We start from the raw sequence: 20,493 nt of genomic DNA, 5'->3' as shown, positions 1-20,493 counted from the left end.
ATTTGCCATTTTAAATTTCTCTGACATTTGAGAAATGTACCGGACCTATACGCATTGGATGTGTAACCTGATTACGGCGTCCACCCATGGTGCTCAGAATGACAGAAATCACATTTATTAACAGAACATGCAAGTCGAGAACGCAATGGTGTGTGGTCCTTCTTACTGAATTCTGATGTGCACATAGATGTCAGAATAACTGTCCACATTTACTTTTCCTCAGCCAAAAATTCCCTAGCCTATATCAATCTATTATCCCCCATAGCAGAAAAGTTTACCTACACTGCATTCGGAAAGTATTCAGACCCTTTGACTATTTCCACATTTTGTTATGTTATAGCCTTATTCTAAAATGGATTAAACTGAAATATCACATTTATATAAGTATTCAGACCCTTTACTCAGTACTTTGTTGAAGCACCTTTGGCAGCAATTACAGCATTGAGTCTTCTTGGGTATGACACTACAAGCTTGGCACATCTGTATTTGGGGACTTTCTCCCATTCTTCTCTGCAGATCCTCTCAAGCTCTGTCAGGTTGGATGGGGAGCGTCGCTGCACAGCTATTTTCAGGTCTCTCCAGAGATGTTCGATCAGGTTCATGTCCGGGCTCTGGCTGGGCCACTCAAGGACATTCAGAGACTTGTCCCGAAGCCACTCCTGCGTTGTCTTGGCTGTGTGCTTAGGGTCGTTGCCCTGTTGGAAGGTGAACCTTCGCCCCCGTCTGAGGTCCTGAGCGCTCTGAAGCAGGTTTTCATCAAGGATCTCTCTGTACTTTGCTCTGTTCATCTTTCCCTCGATCCTGACTAGTCTCCCAGTCCCTGCCGCTGAAAAACATCCCCACAGCATGATGCTGCCACCACCACGATTCACCGTAGGGATGGTGCCAGGTTTCCTCCAAACGTGTTGCTTAGCATTCAGGCCAAAGAGTTCAATCTTGGTTTCATCAGACCAGAGAATCTTGTTTCTCATGGTCTGAGAGTCTTTAGGTGCCTTTTGGCAAACTCCAAGCAGGCTGTCATGTGCCTTTTACAGAGGAGTGGCCTCCGTCTGTCCACTCTACCATAAAGGCCTGATTGGTGGAGTGCTGCAGAGATGGTTGTCCTTCTGGTTGTCCTTCCTCTACAGAGGAACTCTGGAGCTCTGTCAGAGTGACCCTCGGGTTCTCGGTCACCTCCCTTACAAAGGCCTTCTCCCCCGATTGTCTCGGAGGTCAACGCACAATTCCTTCGACCTCATGGCTTGGTTTTTGCTCTGACATACACTGTCAACTGTGGGACCTTATATAGACAGGTGTGTACCTTTCCAATCAATTGAATTTACCACAGGTGGACTCCAATCAAGTTGTAGAAATATCTCAAGGATGATCAATGGAAACAGGATGCACTTGAGCTCAATTTCGAGTCTCATAGCAAAAGGTCTGAATACTAATAAGGTATCTGTTTTAATTTTTTATAAATTTGCTAAAATGTTTAAAAACCTGTTTTTGTTTTGTCATAGGGTATTGTGTGTAAATTGATGAGTAAAAAATTTAATTTCATAAATTTTTGAATAAAGCTGTAACGTAACAAAATGTGGAAAAAGTCAAGGGGTCTGAATACTTTCCGAAGGCACTGTATTCTATTGGTCAGCTTGTCGAGAAAGAAATAGCCTATTCCAAACAGACTCTGGGACAGTTGTGGGAAGATGAATACAACCAGGATACATAAAGTGAGACTTTGTCCTCATGTTTCTTGGCTATTTCCATTGTTTTGTTCATAACCTCAGTTGTTTTTCAACGTTAGTTTGAGTCTGCTGCTTCAACGGATAGCGAAGAGACGCCTTTGCTTAGGGTGCGTTCGTAAATTCACTCTGGCGATCTACTCCGATTTCAGAGCACTCTCGTCTGAGTGTGCCAGAGTGCAGAATAGCTGATGAATTTATGAACGCGCAACTCCCGTTGGGTTGTGCAGGGGAGAACAACACTAAGGGGGATTAGAGGTGTCTGATTTCAATACCTGAGGGCGGATAGGCTCTCTCCCTCTCTGTCCCTCTCTCTACACAACCCTGTAATTACCCGAACGCTCACTCACACCTCTCACTCGTACCTTTGTGTAGGCAAAGAGAAGTCTACAGCTAGAGTTGATGGTTGAACCATGTGGTTATTTTATCATTCTGAGTTGTTGGTAAGTCGCTCTGGATAACAATGCCTTGAGACAGCGGGAGGGAGAAAGTAGAGATTTAGAAGAAGCTGACAGCACTGGCTACATTTACATCCTATTGCCAAATACCAGCATCATGATGTCACACTGAATTTAAAACACACACACATCCCATAATCAACAGCTAGGTGCCAGTGTGTGATCTGTGGCACGGGGTACTATATTTGAACTGTGTGTGTGTGTGTGTGTGTGTGTGTGTGTGTGTGTGTGTGTGTGCGAGCGAGAGTGTGCGAGTCAGTGTGTGCAAGTGAGTGTGTACAGCCCCTCTCTCTCTCTGAGCTTGGCATCAGTGCAGGCATCATGTGCCACCCAGCATGCCAAGCATCACATCACTGCCTGGGGAGCGAGCTCAGGGATGACTCAATACAAACATTCTCACAACCTTTCCTGTTAGACACCATCCATCCCTAAAAAAAAAAAAAAAGAGGATTAAACACTACCGCAGGAGAGAGACAGGAGAGGATGGAGAGAGAGAGAGCGAAGGAGAGAGAGCGAAGGAGAGAGAGAGAGCGAAGGAGAGAGAGACTGAGGAGAGGATGGAGAGAGAGAGCAAAGGAGAGAGAGACTGAGGAGAGGATGGAGAGAGAGAGAGACTGAGGAGAGGATGGAGAGAGAGAGAGAGCGAAGGAGAGAGAGACTGAGGAGAGGATGAAGAGAGAGAGAGAGAGAGAGAGCGAAGAAGAGAGAGACTGAGGAGAGGATGGAGAGAGAGAGAGCGAAGGAGAGAGAGACTGAGGAGAGATAAAATAAAAGGTTGGTGCGCTTCGTGACCCTGAAACACTACACAAAATAAACTGTATTTCTGTAAAATAAAAATACATTGCCTGGTTGATTGATTGATTTGTAGTCAGTTAAAGAAAAGGGAGATTGATTACTTGATTGATTGATTGATTGATTTAGTGCTTGTCTGCACTAAAGATGTGGAAACGTTCCCCTTTTCCTTGAAAGAGGCAGAGTAGGAGAGTTCAACTTGGAACTCACTCACTGACTGGGCCCAGATGGCTGATGGCTGCTCTGGGATGCCCCTCTAAGGGATAACGGGCGGGGTTAGGCAGGGGGGGGTTGTGTGTGTGTGTAGTTCTGGTTGGGTCGCCTGAGGCTAAGCACTGAGAGCACACACACGGTTGGTTCTGGCTGGGTCCACACAGCACCAGCTTTGACATGGGAGAGTTTAATGACAGAGAGGGGAAACCAGAGAAAGGACTCCCTCTTTCTTTCCTTCCGTCTGTATTTTGTTCCCTCTGACCGCCTTGCAACATCAAGCGGGCCGTCACTGCTCCATATGGAGCTCTATAGGGAGACCTTTAACTGTTGGCCTCCCGCCTGAAACACTCTGCCAAATACACAAGCATACAGAGGCGCGCGCACTCACACACACAGCTTAAAACCACAGCGAAATAAGAATCCAGTTAAATCAATGCGATGGGTAAAAAAAAGCAGCAGGTCCAAGCAGTACAGAGATTGGAGCGGAAAATAACCATCTATCAAACAGAAAGTACAGAAGAGATGACTCCACCACGCAGTCAAGTGTTGTGTGTCTGTGGTGTGTCTGATTCACTGGAAGTGGACCTGGAGATACACTTCAGTCACTCTTGATCTGCAAACAGAGCCTCCTCGCCACACTGGCTGTGGCTTTGTTTTAGATAACGGGGCTGATGTAAATTTGACAGGGTTTCTGTAGTCTTCCGTGGTGCAACAAACCACCAAAATATGATATCATCATTCCCCCTTCACGACACACACACACACACACACACCAGGGTTTTTCGTCAGGAAAATTTGGCACCGGACAAGTCATTTCATTTATCGGACATGAGAAATGTACAGGTCATCCATATGCATTGGGTGCGTAACCCATTATGGCTTCCACCCACGCAGACAGCGCCTTCGATAAGTGAGGAATATTGGTCAAATGAGCCACATTTACGTGTCCTTAAAAAAAAAAAAAAAACTATAGCTAATTACAAAAACACTATTCCTTGTGTTTCGATCTTTAGCATACGGAAAACTTTATTGCCTATTGTTTTATTAGTTCTTACTTTCCTAAAACAATAATTGTCCACCTCACAGTTCAGCAGCCAGATTTGAGCACTAAATGCATCAAGGAACTGCATGCATAGGCCTATAGGCTTCAGGCGTCCACTGTACGCGGTATATATAACAAAAATATAAACGCAACATGTAAAGTTTTGGTCCCATGTTTCATGAGGTGAAATGTTTCATATGCACAAAATGCTTATTTCTGTGAAATGTTTCTCCTTTGCCAAGATAATCCATCCACCTGACAGATGTGGCATGTCAGGAAGCTGATTAAACAGCATTATCATTACACAGGTGAACCTTGTGTTGGGGACAATAAAAGGCCACTCTAAAATGTGCAGTTTTGTCACACAACACAATGCCACAGAAGTCTCAAGTCGAGGGAGCATGCAATTGGCATGCTGACTGCAGGAATGTCCACCAGAGCTGTTGCCAGATAATTTCATGTTAATTTCTCTACCATAAGCAATGTCGTTTTAGAGAATTTGGCAATACATCCAACCGGCTTCACAACCGCAGACCACGTGTAACCACACCAGCCCAGGACCTCCACATCCGGCTTCTTCACCTGCGTGATTGTCTGAGACCAGCCACCTGGACAGCTGATGAAACTGAGGACTGTTTCTGTCAGTAATAAAGCCCTTTTGTGTGGAAAAATTCATTATGATTGGCTAGACCTGGCTCCCCAGTGGGTGGGCCTATGCCCTCCCAGGCCCACCCATGGCTGCGCCCCTGCCCAGTGATGTGAAACCCATAGATTAGGGCCTAATGAATATATTTCAATTGACTCATTTCCTTATATGAACTGTAACTCAGTAAAATCTTTGAAATTGTTGCATGTTGCGTTTATCTTTTTGTTCAGAATATAAAAAGGAAGCGAAGCTTACGCCTATCACCAGAGAGAGAGAGAGAGTGAGATAGAGATATGCCGGTGGCATGCTACGACACAAATGTCTTTATACTTGTCAGATAGGCTACTACTCCTATGCAGATATAGGCGTACAGAAGGAGGCTAATTCGTACATTTTCAATTAGAATATTTTTTATAAAGATAAGTATTATATTGTTAGATTAAAGGGGTGACTCTGGTAGGCCTAAAACACTCTTCCTCACCTCAAGTTCAACTGTCGGAGTCAGTTGGAGCGCAGGTGCGCACTGCCTTCATATCATAGGCCTGCAGTATAATAGGCTAACAGCCACACCACACCAAACCTTAAAACGTTTCTAACCTTTATTAGGTAAGTCAAGCCATTGAGGGAAAATACAAGCAGAATATTACATTGTGGCAAACACAACATTACAGTTGGAACTTAATTTGGCCAAAGAAAATGCTCAACAGAATGGAACAAAACACTTGTGAACTGGTTTAAACCTTCACAAAATGTTTTGAACAGGCTATATTGCAGCATTTACCAAGAAAGGCTAGTGCCTACCGTACCCAACAAATGACAGCAGTAGGCAAATTATATATTTTCTTTTAAAACAGGCCTACTAATAACTTTACATCAACTAAATACGGAGCACACAATTAAAAAGACAGATTGAACTTAATTTAGCCAACGAAAATGTCTCAACAGAATGAAACAAAACACGTTTCGCATATTTAAAGAACTGGTTTGGATTAATAAATAGGCCTACAATAACAAATGATTATAAATACAAAAAAAAATGAATAAAGTTTTGCATCCTACCTGAATAGCGAGTTGCACAATAGCCTGCATTAGGCCACGCCAACATTCTTCTCGTATTTGTCCACTACAATATTACAACTTTTCCATACGGAGGACATTCCCCTTGTAGCAGGGCTCCAGACTAACATTTTCCCCTGGTGGCACTACGTTTTTCAGTTGGTGGCACCAGCCCATTAATTAGTCGCACCAATTCATCACGCAAGATAAATAATTAGAAGCCCTATCATCTCATAAAGTCTACTACTGAGATGGTATTGAAAAAATAAGTTGTTTCATTATCTTGTGATTCGAAATAGTTTAATGTGCAACCTAATCCAGTGATTGTCATGTATTTTGGGTAGAAAATAATCCTATTGTTATTATATTTGACTGTTCCAGAATTCGATTTTTTTGAGTTTAGAGTTGAGAAATAGTTTACCTACAGAAAGCTGAGAACCTCCTCTCTCCACCTGTGACAACAGGGTAGCTGTGTTTTCCCAGCAATTGGATTTAAAATGTTATACAATCAGAATACTTTTCTTTCTCCCTGAGCATTTTCCCCCCTGGGAAAGGAGAGTGATAGTGGCTGGATCAACACAGCAGTAGGCCCCAGACAAACAAGTGCAGGGGCAGGCAGGCAGACACGTTCATTACATTAATCATGAGGATAATATACTTTACCGTTTGACCAAATCATGGTTTTAGCATGCTAAAGAAAATGGACGTTTTTAGTGAGGTGAATGAATGTGCAGCCCGCACTGGTGCGACCAATAAAATGTTTTGGTCGCACAGCCAAGTCAAAGGGTCGCAAAATGTGACTAAATGGTCGCCGTCTGGAGCCCTGCCATCTATAGGCATACTCTCCTACTTTACATTTTTTGTCATTTAGCAGACGCTCTTATCCAGAGCAACTTACAGTTAGTGAGTGCATAATATATATATTTTTTTCATACTACTTATATTTTTACTTCAATGAAAAAGGCCTCCCTCTTTACAATCAACAGTAGCATAGGCCAAGGCTCCTCTCTCACCATCTCTCTCTCTTCAGCAGCAGGGCAGCCTTGGAAAATTTGGCCAGCTCCAATTGTATTTATCAGCTTTTCATTCATTTTAAAAATCGGCAATTACTGGCTAATGGAAACCTTGACAAACACGTCAGTGAACCAATTCTCTGGTCATTCATCCACTTCACTAACCACTGCACCAAAAACTGTCCCCCGTTTTTAGAGAGAGCGAGAGATGGGGGGAGAGAGACGGAGAAAGAGAGACAAGGGAGAGCGAGAGAGAAGTCAGACATGAGAAACCACAGCGCCCTTTAACCCACATGTTGTGTGATCCTCAGCAGACTGCGAAGTCTGTGTGTGTGTGTGTGTATTTGTTGCGCACAGAGTTTTTTCACCTCCGGCCCACTGTCTGGTTTCTGTGTTGTTGTCATGTTAGAAGTAAAAAAAAAAAAAAGAATAAAGGTTTCTGCTACCCTGTTCCTCTTTTTCACGTCTCTGTCTGGACTGATATGGTGTGATGCAGTGTATTAAAGTCTCTGTCTGGACTGATATGGTGTGATGTAGTGTTTTAAAACGGAAGGGGAAGCCCCTCCGTTCTAAACCCAACTCATGTCTGTCGCTGACCAGCAAAGAGACAGAGTCTTTGTGTCACCTACCTTCTTTTTCATAGATCCCTGCTTCTCCTCCCTCCATCTCTCTAAGTCTTTCTCTCTCCCCCTCTCTCCCCCCCCTCCATCCCTCTCTCAGCAGAGGGAGGCAGCCTCTCGTTCTCCCTGGATGCAATCGTCACTTGCAAGGGCACCGTGGCAGTGGAGCCCCTGGGGCCACACAAAGGCAGTGCCAGGTTGTGTGTGTGTGTGTGTGTGTGTGTGTGTGTGTGTGTGTGTGTGTGTACCTGTGTCTGTGTGTCTGGCCCTTGCCAGTCTCCATGGTGCCACAGGCTAATATTAGCCTCTGACAGAGGAGGGTGACAGAGGGAGCAGAAGGGTGACAGAGGGAGCAGGAAGAGGGTGAATGCCAGGGCTGGTGAAAGACAGAATGGTTAACTAGGATAACTAGGCGGTGAAATAAAATGGTTAACTAGGATAACTAGGCTGTGAAAGACAGAATGGTTAACTAGGCTGTGAAAGACAGAATGGTCAACTAGGCTGTGAAAGACAGAATGGTTAACTAGGCTGTGAAAGACAGAATGGTTAACTAGGCTCACTAGGTGGTTGACTGGTTGTAGTAGGTTCTCAATATTTTCCTAGCTCTTAGCCATGGTTGTGTTGCAGACATAGAAATGGAATGTAGGGCTAATTTTGTGGTTGTGGTGGTGGTGGCAGCATCCTAGCATGGTTTGGATAATGATGATATCATAGCTGGTGTAGGCTATACCAACAGGTCTCTGAAATGGTTCATCCGTCTCTGTAAATGGTTCTTCCGTCTCTGTGAGGAGGTTTCTTGCCAATTGCCACTCCTTGTTCCTCAGATGGGAGAGCGTGGCAGTTGGGGATGCTGACGGTGATGGGAGAGCGTGGCAGTTGGGGATGCTGACGGTGATGGGAGAGCGTGGCAGTTGGGGATGCTGACGGTGATGGGGGTTTCCCTCATGTGAACTCTTTGGCCTAGTAAAGGAAACAGACTTCCAAAAGGCTAAAGTTGCCTCCAGTCCGGATTCAAAAACATCAGTCTGAGAAGAGCCAGACCTTTGACTGACTAAAGAGTCTGGTGGTTAGTCAACTATCAAACAATCTAAAAATCCAATGAGGTCCAAAAACAACACATTCAACAAGCCATTTTTCCAAGGCCAAAAACATTACAGAACAAAGGATTTCTTTCTAAACAGATGCTCTCCTGCTAGGGTCTCTTGGTAACGTTAAGCATATTATTAATGTCTAATAAACCAGCGCTTGGCAGAACTCTTTCCCCTATTAAAAGAATACGTATCCAAAAACAAATCCCCTTTTCTCACCCGGGGAGTCCCGCCCCCACTCTTTTCACAAGAAAGAAACTGCAGCAGGAATTAAATAAATTAAAAATTAAAAACTGTCAATACCATTCAAGCTGTATCAAACACTTTTTTTTCTACTGTGTGTGCTGTAAAAGATTGCAAAACATGGCATGATTCTGGGATGGTTGGAGAGGAGGTTGAATTAAATCAAAACGAGCAACAGCCAGACAGGGGGATCAATTCATGTTTTCTGAATGAAACATCCTGAAATGTAACGGTGGGGCAGAAAACGCTGTCGCCTGTAGAAACACGGCTGGTTCCCTTGGCGATGCTGAAACTCGCTAGGCTTGAGGAGAGAGAGCACCGCAAAACAGTACTTTCTGTGCTCTCTCTTTCCCTCTCTCTCTCTCTCTCTCTCTCTCTCGCGCCTCGTAGAGAAAATTAGCAAGGCCAACAACAACAGGGAACTTGGGCTTCGTTCAACCATGATGCGAGGGTGTTTTCAAAACCACACTGGCTTATTTGCGTCGAGAATTCTTCTTATCTTGTCCTTCTTGAAACAATAAATGCGTTTTGAGCCCCAGAGATAAAGTCGGAACTCATGCAGAGCTCACGCAAGCAAATACTGCATTCTCACTTGGGTAAAGAGAGGGGGGCTCTTTCTTCCTACAAAGAATTCAATTCTTGCCTGGGTGACAGTTAGGGAATAACTTAAAACTCTGGCCCTCAGGCTTTTGGGAATAAGGAAATGCACCCCCAACAAGAAAAGGTTAATCAAACACACAAGGTCATTTCCATGTAAAAGGTCCCATTAGCATTCAACATGTGAAGTTAATTGGAGAATATCAAATTTGGTGTCAAATGAAAGCGAAGAGTGTATATTTTTCGAGCATGAAGGCAAGTTTTTAAACCTTTTTTTCAATCCTAAAAAATAGGAATACGCAAAGGCTTTGTTTTCTGGTCACACAGATTGAAAAGGGGTCTTAGAAAACATCTGCAGAAATGATTTGCCTTCTGTAAATTAAAGAAATATAGCCTAATGTCTAGTCATTCTGTTACAAGAAACCCACATATCTTTAAGATATTTTCGAATTCCTCTCCTTCATGAGGGAGGATTATGAAAGTTCACACAAGTAACAAGTAAAGATAGACCTTGCAATTACTTGGTGTTTTTACCGATAACAATTTTGTTTATGAATTATTAAGTGGTTAAAACGTGTCACTCTTACCAAATCGAGTCACCAAAAAATCTGTAACAGAATGACTGCAATTGAATTGGCCACAAAGGAAAATCATAGAAGTCACAAACCACAGTTGCAGCAGAGTACAGCAGAGTACAGCAGAGTAAAGTACAGCAGAGTACAGTACAGCAGAGTAGAGTACAGCAGAGTAGAGTACAGCAGAGTAGAGTACAGCAGAGTACAGTACAGCAGAGTAGAGTACAGCAGAGTAGAGTACAGCAGAGTAGAGTACAGCAGAGTACTGTACAGTAAAGAAAAGTAGATTTCAGTACAGTAGAGTTCATTACAGTAGAGTTCATTACAGTAAAGTTCAGTACAGTTCATTACAGTAAAGTTCAGTACAGTAGAGCATACATGAGTAGAGTACAGCTTAATGTATTATAAACTGGGTGGTTTGAGCCCTGAATGCTGATTGGCTGACATCCGTGGTACATCAGACTGTATACCACAGGTATGACAAAACATTTATTTTAATTACGTTGGTAACCAGTTTATAATAGCAATAAGGCACCTCAGGGGTTTATGGTATATGGCGTTGCTTCGTGCCTAAGAACAGCCCTTAGCCGTGGTATATTGGCCATATACCACACCCCATCGTGCCTTATTGCTTAAATATACTCTACTGGACTGTCCTATACACTACTTTTCTTTACTGTACTGAACGCTTCTCTACAGTAATGTGTTGTGCTCTACTGTTGGTACAGATTTGGTCCGGTCTGGACCAACCAAATTTGGTCTTGTCCCAATATCAAACAATTACTCAGATCAAAATTGGATCAGAGGGGACAACATTGGAATAATAATAATCAAATCAATTTTTTTATGTAGATAAATAAAAAAAGCCTACGTGCAAATTGGCTACAACCTCATGTCCAAACCGATGCTGACATGAACATTTTGCCAAACTTTAATGAGACTTTTAATTACATAAATATAGGCTACAACGCCAGTCATGTTTGTCAAACATAATAAAATATAATCATATATGCCATTTAGCAGATGCTTTTATCCAAAGCGACTTACAGTCATGCATGCATACATTTTATGTATGAGTGGTCTCGGGAATTGAACCCACTATCCTAGCGTTGTAAGCGCAATGCTCTATCAACTGAGCTACAGAGGACCACAATAATGAAGGATAATTAACATTAACGTCTAAAGGCTTGATTCTGTCAACATACTCGAGGCACGGTTTGTTCAGATCAAAATGGTCACAAGACCGGAGAGTGAAGGACAATGCTTTGTTGTGCACCGCACATCACCCACCTTGAATCTGAGCGGAAGCGGTCAGCATTTTTGAAACTATTTAACTGAAATGGTTTAAAACCTGGACGTTTTATGTCATTTTATGAAGCACGTCTTACCTTCTTTCAAAGTAGCCTAGCGTAGTCAAAATACGACCATAGAAATGTTGAGGGAGTTATTTAATAGACACTTAAATAGGGCCATTGAAACCAGCATTTTTCTCATGATCTATTGGTTTTCAAAATCAACTTTATTGTATTGTCCAGCAGCCAAAGGCATAATCCCAGTCATATTAGTAACCCATGCAAATTGATGCATTTTTAGATCTCCCCTCTTTCTTCATTTCGAATGGATATTTTCATCTAGGTCACCGCTCGTGCATGCAGTGCGCTTTTGAGAACAGTGTTTTCCCGCGAATTGCATTTTGGCACATTCGCACATAGCCTTCAGCCATGTGCGCAGTGTTGCGTTTATAATATTAATAAATAAATATTATAAGCTCAAAACGGTTGTTGCGTCAGTCTCATTGCTTTTGTAAAGAAATGTATGTGCTGTGGTCGTATGAATTTAGGTTCTGTCATCGCAGAACTGTCCCAGTCTGTTTTGAAACGTAGACATGTGTATCGTCCCAGGGACAACCTTCATTTCGAGCCCTTGCAGTAATTATTTTATAAAGACATAAAAAGTATTTGGTTGCAATATTTTATAGGCTACCAAGTGTGGCCAACCATCATCCAGGAGAGCCTTAAATGGGCTGTGTTGTATTTTGAAACAGGCTTGAATTTGCAGAGAAGTCAATAGACAGAGTGTAGACTACATTTCTGTCTGATTCTCTATGGTAAAAAAGATTACACATTTATAAAATTACACATTTATAATTATGCATTTCTGTATAGTTCAGATCAGGGACCAATGATGTCATTCTGTTACTGTCATTGTGTTACTGGGTATTGATCTACTTAACTTCACTTACTGTAGCTCAATACCCAAAATATATATATTTTTTTTAACTCAAGGTGTCATATGGGCGGCAGGTAGCTTAGTGGTTAAGAGCATTGTGCCAGTAACCGAAAGGTCGCTGGTTCTAATCCCCGAGCTGACTAGGTGAAAAATCTGCCGATGTGCCCTTGAGCAAGGCACTTAACCCTAATTGTTCCTGTAAGTCGCTCTGGATAAGAGCGTCTGCTAAATGACTCAAATGTAAATGTAAATGTAATATCATAGCTGACACCCCATTCTTTCTGCAGACAATCTTAATTCAGAGTAGATATTTAACAGATTTGAGAAAACATGGTCACATAAAAAAAACAGAGGGAGATTTTACTGTCTTTCTGTTACCAAACTTTGCATCTGCACTGTTCCTCAAGTAAATGTGTTTTAGAAAACATTTCCGAGTGGCCTCCCGAGTGGAGCAGCGGTCTAAGGCAGTGCTAGAGGCGTCACTACAGACCCGGGTTCGATCCCAGGCTGTGTCGCAGCCGGCAGTGACCGGGAGACCCATGAGGCAGCGCACAATTGGCCCAGCGTCATCCGGGTTAGGGAAGGGTTTGGCCGGCATCGTGCTCTCGCGACTCCTTGTGGCGGGCCGGGTGCATGAACGCTGACTTCGGTCGCCAGTTGTACAGTGTTTCCTCAGACACATTGGTGTGGCTGGCTTCCGGGTTAAGCGAGCAGTGTATCAAGAAGCAGTGCGGCTAGGCAGGGAAGTGTTTCGGAGGACACATGGCTCTCTCCCGAGTCCATTCAGGAGTTGCAGCGATGGGACAAGACTAACTACCAATTGGATATCACAAAATTGGGGGAAAAGTACCCAAAAATATATACATTTCTGTGGCAATTGTTAAAAGCAGACTTCAGCGTATATGGTTTGTTAAAACTTTGCAATCAATGGTTGTTGCTTGGCATACATTTTAAAGTGAGTGTCAGAGTCACTGCTACCATGGAATTGTCCATGACAAATAAAGAAAACCACTTGTCCTGTAAAAAATGGGAAACTAACGTATGAGATATCCGTGGCTTGGGCTTATTCACATTGAAAGAAATCCTTGCCTCTTCCACACTCGCTAGCATGTGGCGGAGGGCCAAGAATGGGGAGTGCCAAGCCAAATGACTCAAAAAATATGCCTTCTCATCCCTTGCGTTTCCCTCAGAGAGAAAGAATAAGAAAGAAAGAACGAACAAGACTGAGCGTGGTAGGGAAGCACGTCAAAACTAGGCCTGTTGCAGTGACAGTATTACCGCCACACCAGCAGTCATGAGTCATGACCGCAGTCAAATTCCATGTGACCGTTGAGTCACGGTAATCTCCTCTTATGCACTCTGGACATGAGTTGGTAATACTCAACTCACTAACGACCATCAGGACTCTAATGGCCTGGTACTCAGGGCTCTATTGGCCCTCTAACCACTCTGACATCAATGCAAATGCAATCGAAAATAACATCAAACATTTATCATCAAAACAGTATCCTGCTTTTAAAACTCACCTCACTGTGATTGATCAATTTGAAGAAAGAAGTTCAACAGCAGGTTGAAACTGAGTGGAAAACATGGTCGTGTTGGATGTTGTTTCAAAGCCTAACAACAAAATTGAAATTTTCGCTTTCTAAGGTGATGATTAATTAATTAATGTAATTTAATTAATTCAAAACAATCATAAGCATATTGGAGTTTACGCATATATATAAGCCCCCCCCCCCCCCCAAAAAAAAAAAAATGGAATTAATGACTGTGCCGTTATACAATACACAGCCTACAGCATCTTACACACGGCAGAACATTTTAAAAAAAAATGATTTAAGTAGTCGTTGGTTCATAATTGGTCTAGCCTATACTCCAAAATTAAACACATTCTAGTACTGGCCTTTGAGTGTGGACTGTATTATAATGCATACTGGATGGACTGGTCACTTTATGCTACGCTTCAAACTTTATGTCCATGAGTCTGGGAGAGAATGTACAGGCCTAGGCCATGCTGTTGGTTCATTGATTGTGCAGGGCAGCTTATATTTGGTTTTAAATAGCCTAGTAATAGGAAGAAAAAAAAATATTTTCAGAATTAATAGGCTGACATTACCTTTAGCTACAGAATATCTTACTGCGTTTCCATCTCCTCTCTCTCCTTCAATTCTTAATTGAGCGCGCAGAGAGAGGGGCTGTCAACAGTTTAATGTAATATGTTCCGTTGTGAAAACATGTCACTATCGATGTTCCCGAACAGATTTCACTTCGCGTCCCAAATTAAAGCACTGGGTAGCTGCAGGAACAGGATTGGAGAGCCCATTGCATATAGCGTTTGGGCGGAATATCACCTGTTGCGCAGCGAGAGGCTGCATGCTCCTCAAACAGTGGTTGATGCATGGAGTGAAATAACCGGAGTAGCAATTCGCTATTGGAGCGCACACGGATGACGTATTTTTTTCCCTGCCCATTTCATAAACGGGCCATTCTAAATCGAAACTAATTTTACATATTAGTAAAGACAAGATGAAATACAAAGTAGTCTGATGGATGAAAATATGATCACTTGATGAAAACAGCGTGTGCAGCCTGAGGTATGGAACAGAACGCAAGCTTTTTTTGCGACTTTCTCAAATCCTCAATAGCCTATAGTCGCATCATGCAGCTCATATACATTTTCACTTCTAAAGACATTCTAAGGTTTGTATCATTCACAACTAAAGTTGGCAAATAACTCTAAATCTACCATATACGATGTGTTTCAAATGATCACTTTAACGCTCAAAATAGCCACTTCACATGCACACTCGCTCCGGAATGTGAAAAATATATTTAAAAAGTTCATCTTACTATAAAATCATATAATATAAAATAATGGCACGGGACTTCTAAGCATATCTTGTCTGCTAAATGAACAAGCTTACAGCCAATGGCCAGATAGCATACAGTAGCACAGTAGGCCAACTCATATTCTGTTCTTCTGGGAAAAAAATCATATCATAATGTGTCTTTAGATCTACCAAAAATAAATAATGGATTTATTGTGATGGTTTATATTCAATTTATTTATTATACTTTTTTTTTTTTTTTTTATGTAGATGTTCCAAAGGCGTGCATCAGCGGCTTGTATGCGTGGAGGCCTGGAGATGCTAAATGTGTTTATGTTAATTAACGTGACACCGGCAGTCTTTTATATGACAATAACCGGCTGACAAAATGTCATGACCGCCACAGCACTAGTCATGACTCCAACAGGTTGAGTTCAACCTGGCTGGTCCATGGTGGGCAAAACATTAATAACATAGGCATTAGGCATCACACTGAAATGAAGCCACAGCCCCATTTCAAATCATCATAGCAACTTTGACAGAGTAAAAACTACAAGCGAGGCAAACTGCACGTTATTCATCGCCTTCCATGTTCAATAATCTGCACCCGACATTGGAGATGTTTCAGTGCATCTACTGAATGTGGGGCACTTCTCTTCAGTAAGACCATTTATAGCTCTCAGATCCCAATGTGACACACACATTGGCTTTTTACCAGTGTGTACCTCCTCCCTCATCCGATCCTTCAATGCCTCGGCTCAGGTAGAGGAGGGAGTGAGGCGGGGAGTGTGTGTGTGTGTGTGTGTGTGTGTGTGTGTGCCGGGAGGGATGAATCGGCGGACCCTTTTAACTGTACCCCAGCCATCCGCCACCAAAAAGGTCACTGCTTCCACATCTGCTCCTCTCTCTCTGAACCTCTCCTTTCATAATGGGGGAACGGGAAGAGGAGAGGACCCTAGAGACTGCTTCACACACACAGAGACCTCAACTCCTGTTTCAGAGAACTCGCACACCAAATACACGTACACACACACACACACACTCAGTGACTCACACATATGCTTAAACACAACACACTCCCTAACTAACCACAAACACGCAAATATGCACACACACACACCACCTCTGTCCCTCACAGGCAGGTTTAACAGTGTCATTACATGGGCGAAAAGAGGCACGGCTTTGACTCAACTAACTTGTCCCTCTGTACGCCTTTTCGGCAGAGGTAAAAGTGGGAGGACATGAAAAAAATAGACAAGTTAAATCAAATAGCGTTCCCCGGGGCCAAGCCGAGGCAGCATCGTCCACCGGGGCCAAGCCGAGGCAGCATTGTGTTGAAATAAATGATTCATGCTTTTATCATCCCAGGTGATGCCCAGAAGGCTCACTGGTATCAGCCTCACTGGTATCAGCCTCACTGGTATCAGGCACACTGGTATCAGGCACACTGGTATCAGGCACACTGGTATCAGGCACACTGGTATCAGGCACACTGGTATCAGGCTCAGGCACACTGGTATCAGGCTCACTGGTATCAGGCTCACTGGTATCAGGCTCACTTTCTGAGGGGGGAAGAAAGATTACACAGCAACCTTATCTTATTCCAGTTTTTCTAACATTCAGAGAGCTGTGTTGAGGAGATATGCTAGACCTAGGCTGCAGGTAAGCTGGTCTTATGTTCTGTGACAGCTCAAATATGATACTATTAAGGATAAACTGAGCTGAAAGAGTTCCGATATACACTACAACCATCTTAACTTAAGCAAGACTTTCAGTAAGCCCCTACAATGTGTTCATTTTTTACACATTTTGCTCACAAACTCAGACATAGGCTATAGCCTACTGCTTCAATTTTTCCAATAAGAACGCGTATGTTTTCCATTGGAAAAAAGTTGATACGGTGTGCGCTACTGAACACAACCAGTTCAGACTTCCCTCTCATCTCTGCACTAGTGCCCTGCCTCAACCACAGCTCTCTGCCCTGCCAACTCTCTGAGAGGGGACCATGTCTGTCAGATCTGACCCTGAGTGGGGCTGTGGGCTCTCTCTCGCTATCCCTCTCTCTCTCGTCCCTAGCCTCCAGCCGTTGACATGCCCGGCCCACATGATAATAAAGACCCCTTATGGCATTCTAAACCCCCACCCCACCCACTCCCTCCCTCCCCCGCAGAAAAAAAGCACACAGCTTTAGCAAATATCATCTGGACAGGTGGCCAGCCACCCAGACCCGCCCCGCCTGCCCTCTCCAAACAGAAATCAGCTCAGGTCTGCTGGAAAGCCCCAAATGAGCACGCATTGTCACCCCTCGACCCCCCATCCCCCTCCCCACACACCTCCTCCAAAAAGCCCAGCTAATGTCTGTCACCCACTGAGCTGTCTGTGGGGATTACTGACTCCACAGTACAAAAAAGGCTTGTGTTTGGCTAATGTGCAAGCAAACCATTGAAATTACAGGACTGTTTTGGGAATGGGAGAGATATCCATAGACCAGATAGCTACTGTAGATCCTATTTTGCTAGTAGTTTATAATACATCATAGTAACATTAATACTAGTTCTTGCATCTTAACAGCATTGGAAACTTGGAAAGTTACACTACAGAGTACTAGACTTAAGGCAAGCTAAAATGACAATACTATTTCCCAGTCAATTATAAAGTCTAGTGACATATAGGCTAAATGAAGCCCATTTCATTTATATTTTTTCTTAAAATAATTACCACGTCTATTATCTCCGAATTGCAAAATTAGTTACAATCAAAGAAATTGGACAAAGCCCATGGAACTGACTAACATTCAGGAAGATAGCGAGTCTGAGGTGATCATTTATCTCGTCGCCTCCAGCAGCAAAAATATAGGGTATTTAGACAGATTAGTTAACTAGCTGCCTCTTTTAGTACTGCCTTTCAGAAATGTACGTAGCTTCAAACTAGTTAAATAACTACAGTAGCTATCTTATTAGAGCCCTCGCTATTTCATAAACCATCGAACCAACGTTGGACATGGGCGTCACATTTCACGCATATTCTCGTTTACGGACCTATATAGAAAAAGGTACCAAATTTCAGGTGTACAAAGAAAAAAATATCCACAACGTGATGTTTTAGTTTTTTGACTTTCGGGTAGTTTCTAGGGAATTAGCGTTAGGTTATGCCCCTAGTTGCACTAAAAAATAAAAATAAAAATGTGTCTGCACAGCGCATGGAGAGGATATGGCATGGGACTGTTTTATAAACACCACTTTATATTCGAGTACATTTACGCAAGGCAAAACATTAATTAATCACAAGTCTGCAAGTGTATTTACCAATAATCGATAGAGAAATATCCACAAAGCTAACTAGCTAGTTAGCCAGCCAGCTAACAACACAGACATATGAGTCGAACGCAATGTAGACAGAAAACGATGCCTTACTTGACAAAGCCACAACGTGTTTTAAGCACAGCGGAACTGTATATTCAATTGCAACATAGTTAGACGGTGAATACATTAATATCGTGGGATATATTGTTGAATCATATTCTCTAAATATTGACAAACACAACCGTTTATTTTTCCCCAGCCCACACTGATTGTACTCGTGTCGTTGCCTGGTGCTGAAAACAGACCTCTGAAAGCTAGCAGCAGCGAGCTAGCTCCAGCCCCACAACACAGCACCGTGGTTCAGCAACAGTCAGTACAGTGAAGTAGTCAAACGAAAGCACACACAATACATTTAGACAAAGAAAATGTTTTAGCCGACTGAAAACAAATGGCCATCAATACCCAAATGTGGTCGACAATCTATGCTCGAACATAAGCAACCAATTCTGTCTGAAAAACTTAAATTCACTTTAACTCCAGTACAACCACCAGCCCTGAATCTCAGACTTACCCTGTCACAACAGGCGCCATCTTCCACAAACTCTCACCAAAACTCCAACACTCGCGATATCCTTTCTCCCCCAGACCAACAATCCGCCGAGACAACAGAAGCAGACTGGGGATGCAAGGACGATGGAGAGCGAGAGAAAGGGGCGGGAGAGGAGTCCAGAAAGGAGGGGGAGGTGGCGGGTAGCTAGAGAGAGCGAAAGAAAAGGGCAGACGCCATAACAATAGGCGTGGGAAACTTCAGACATCACGCGAGACCAAGAAAACTCTCACCATAGACAAGCATGGAGGGATCCTCGTCCTATCGCGAGATGAACGTGGAGTGGAGGTGTTGCTTATTTTTTAGCGCTGAAATAGTATTCCTATGTGTTTACCTTAATTACAGCACCGATTGGAACTTAGTTTGGCATAGAATGTTGCCAGGCCCGCAGGACTCACTCTGTATGCAATAATAGTGTTTAACATGATTTTTGAATGACTACCTGATCTCTGTACCCCACACATACAATTATCTCTAAGGTCCTTCAATCGAGTGGTGAATTTCAAACACAGATTCAACCACAAAGACCAGGGAGGTTTTGCAACACCTCGCAAAGAAGGGCACCTATTGGTAAAAAAGCAGACATTGAATATCCCTTTGAGCATGGTGAAGTTATTAATTACACTTTGGATGGTGTATCAATACACCCAGTAACTACAAAGATACAGGTGTGCTTCCTAACTCAGTTGCCGGAGAGGAAGGAAACTGCTCAGGGATTTCACCATGAGGCCAATGGTGACTTTAAAACAGTTACATGGCTGTGATAGTTGAATGGCTGTGATTGGAGAAAACTGAGGATGGATCAACAACATTGTAGTTACTCCACAATACTAACCTAATTGACAGAGTGAAAAGAAGGAAGCCTGTACAGTATAAAAATACTCCAAAACATGCATCCTGTTTGCAGTAAGGCACTAAAGTAAAACTGCAAAAAATGTGGCAAATCAATTAACTTTTTGTCCAGAATACAGTGTTATGTTTGGGGCAAATCCAATACAACACATTACTGAGTACCACTCTCCATATTTTTAAGCATAGTGGTGGCTGCATCATGTTATTGGTATGCTTGTAATTGTTAATGACTGGGGAGTTTTTCAGGATAAATGGAGCTAAGCACAGGCAATTTCATCCTAGAGGAAAAACAAAATAACTGACTAAATAACTCTGGCAGAATCCATACACACACTTCTTATACGTAGTGCACCAGATGCTATCTTTCCCAGTGCATACCATATAAATCCTCACGTTTCATATCCTTCAGCATAACTCATTTTTATTGGCCCTTCGCAAGTCTGCCAGAGAGAGAGAGGGAAAGACAGTGAGTGAGAAAGAGAGAAAGAAAGGAGGGGAGTCTGGGAGAGAAGTAAAGAGAGAAAGAGAGAGAGAGAGAGAGCGAGAGAGAGAAAGAGAGGGGGAGTCAGGGAGAGAAGTAAAGAGAGAGAGAGAGAGAAAGAGAGGGGGAG

The 20,493-nt window shown here is 42.9% G+C and overlaps 1 protein-coding gene across 2 annotated transcripts in view; it reads right to left on the bottom strand.

The window, feature by feature from the left end:
- rbpjb (recombination signal binding protein for immunoglobulin kappa J region b) overlaps positions 1 to 20,493 on the bottom strand; it is a 78,856-nt gene that overhangs the window by 44,730 nt on the left and 13,633 nt on the right. The window contains exon 1 of one of the 2 annotated variants that reach the window (XM_084165664.1): positions 18,995 to 19,075. The exons of the other annotated variant lie outside the window; for it this stretch is intronic. Within the exon in view, the coding sequence (XP_084021790.1) occupies positions 18,995 to 19,014 (20 nt within the window). The 5' untranslated portion in view covers positions 19,015 to 19,075. Of the gene's footprint in view, positions 1 to 18,994; positions 19,076 to 20,493 lie in introns of those variants that run through there. 2 annotated transcript variants of the gene reach the window in all.

Source organism: Coregonus lavaretus, assembly GCF_964263955.1.
Source record: "Coregonus lavaretus genome assembly, chromosome: 7".
In the NCBI taxonomy this organism is placed as follows: Eukaryota; Metazoa; Chordata; class Actinopteri; order Salmoniformes; family Salmonidae; genus Coregonus; species Coregonus lavaretus.
The sequence above is the reverse complement of the archived record's forward strand: the minus strand, read 5'-3'. Positions and strand labels throughout refer to the sequence as shown.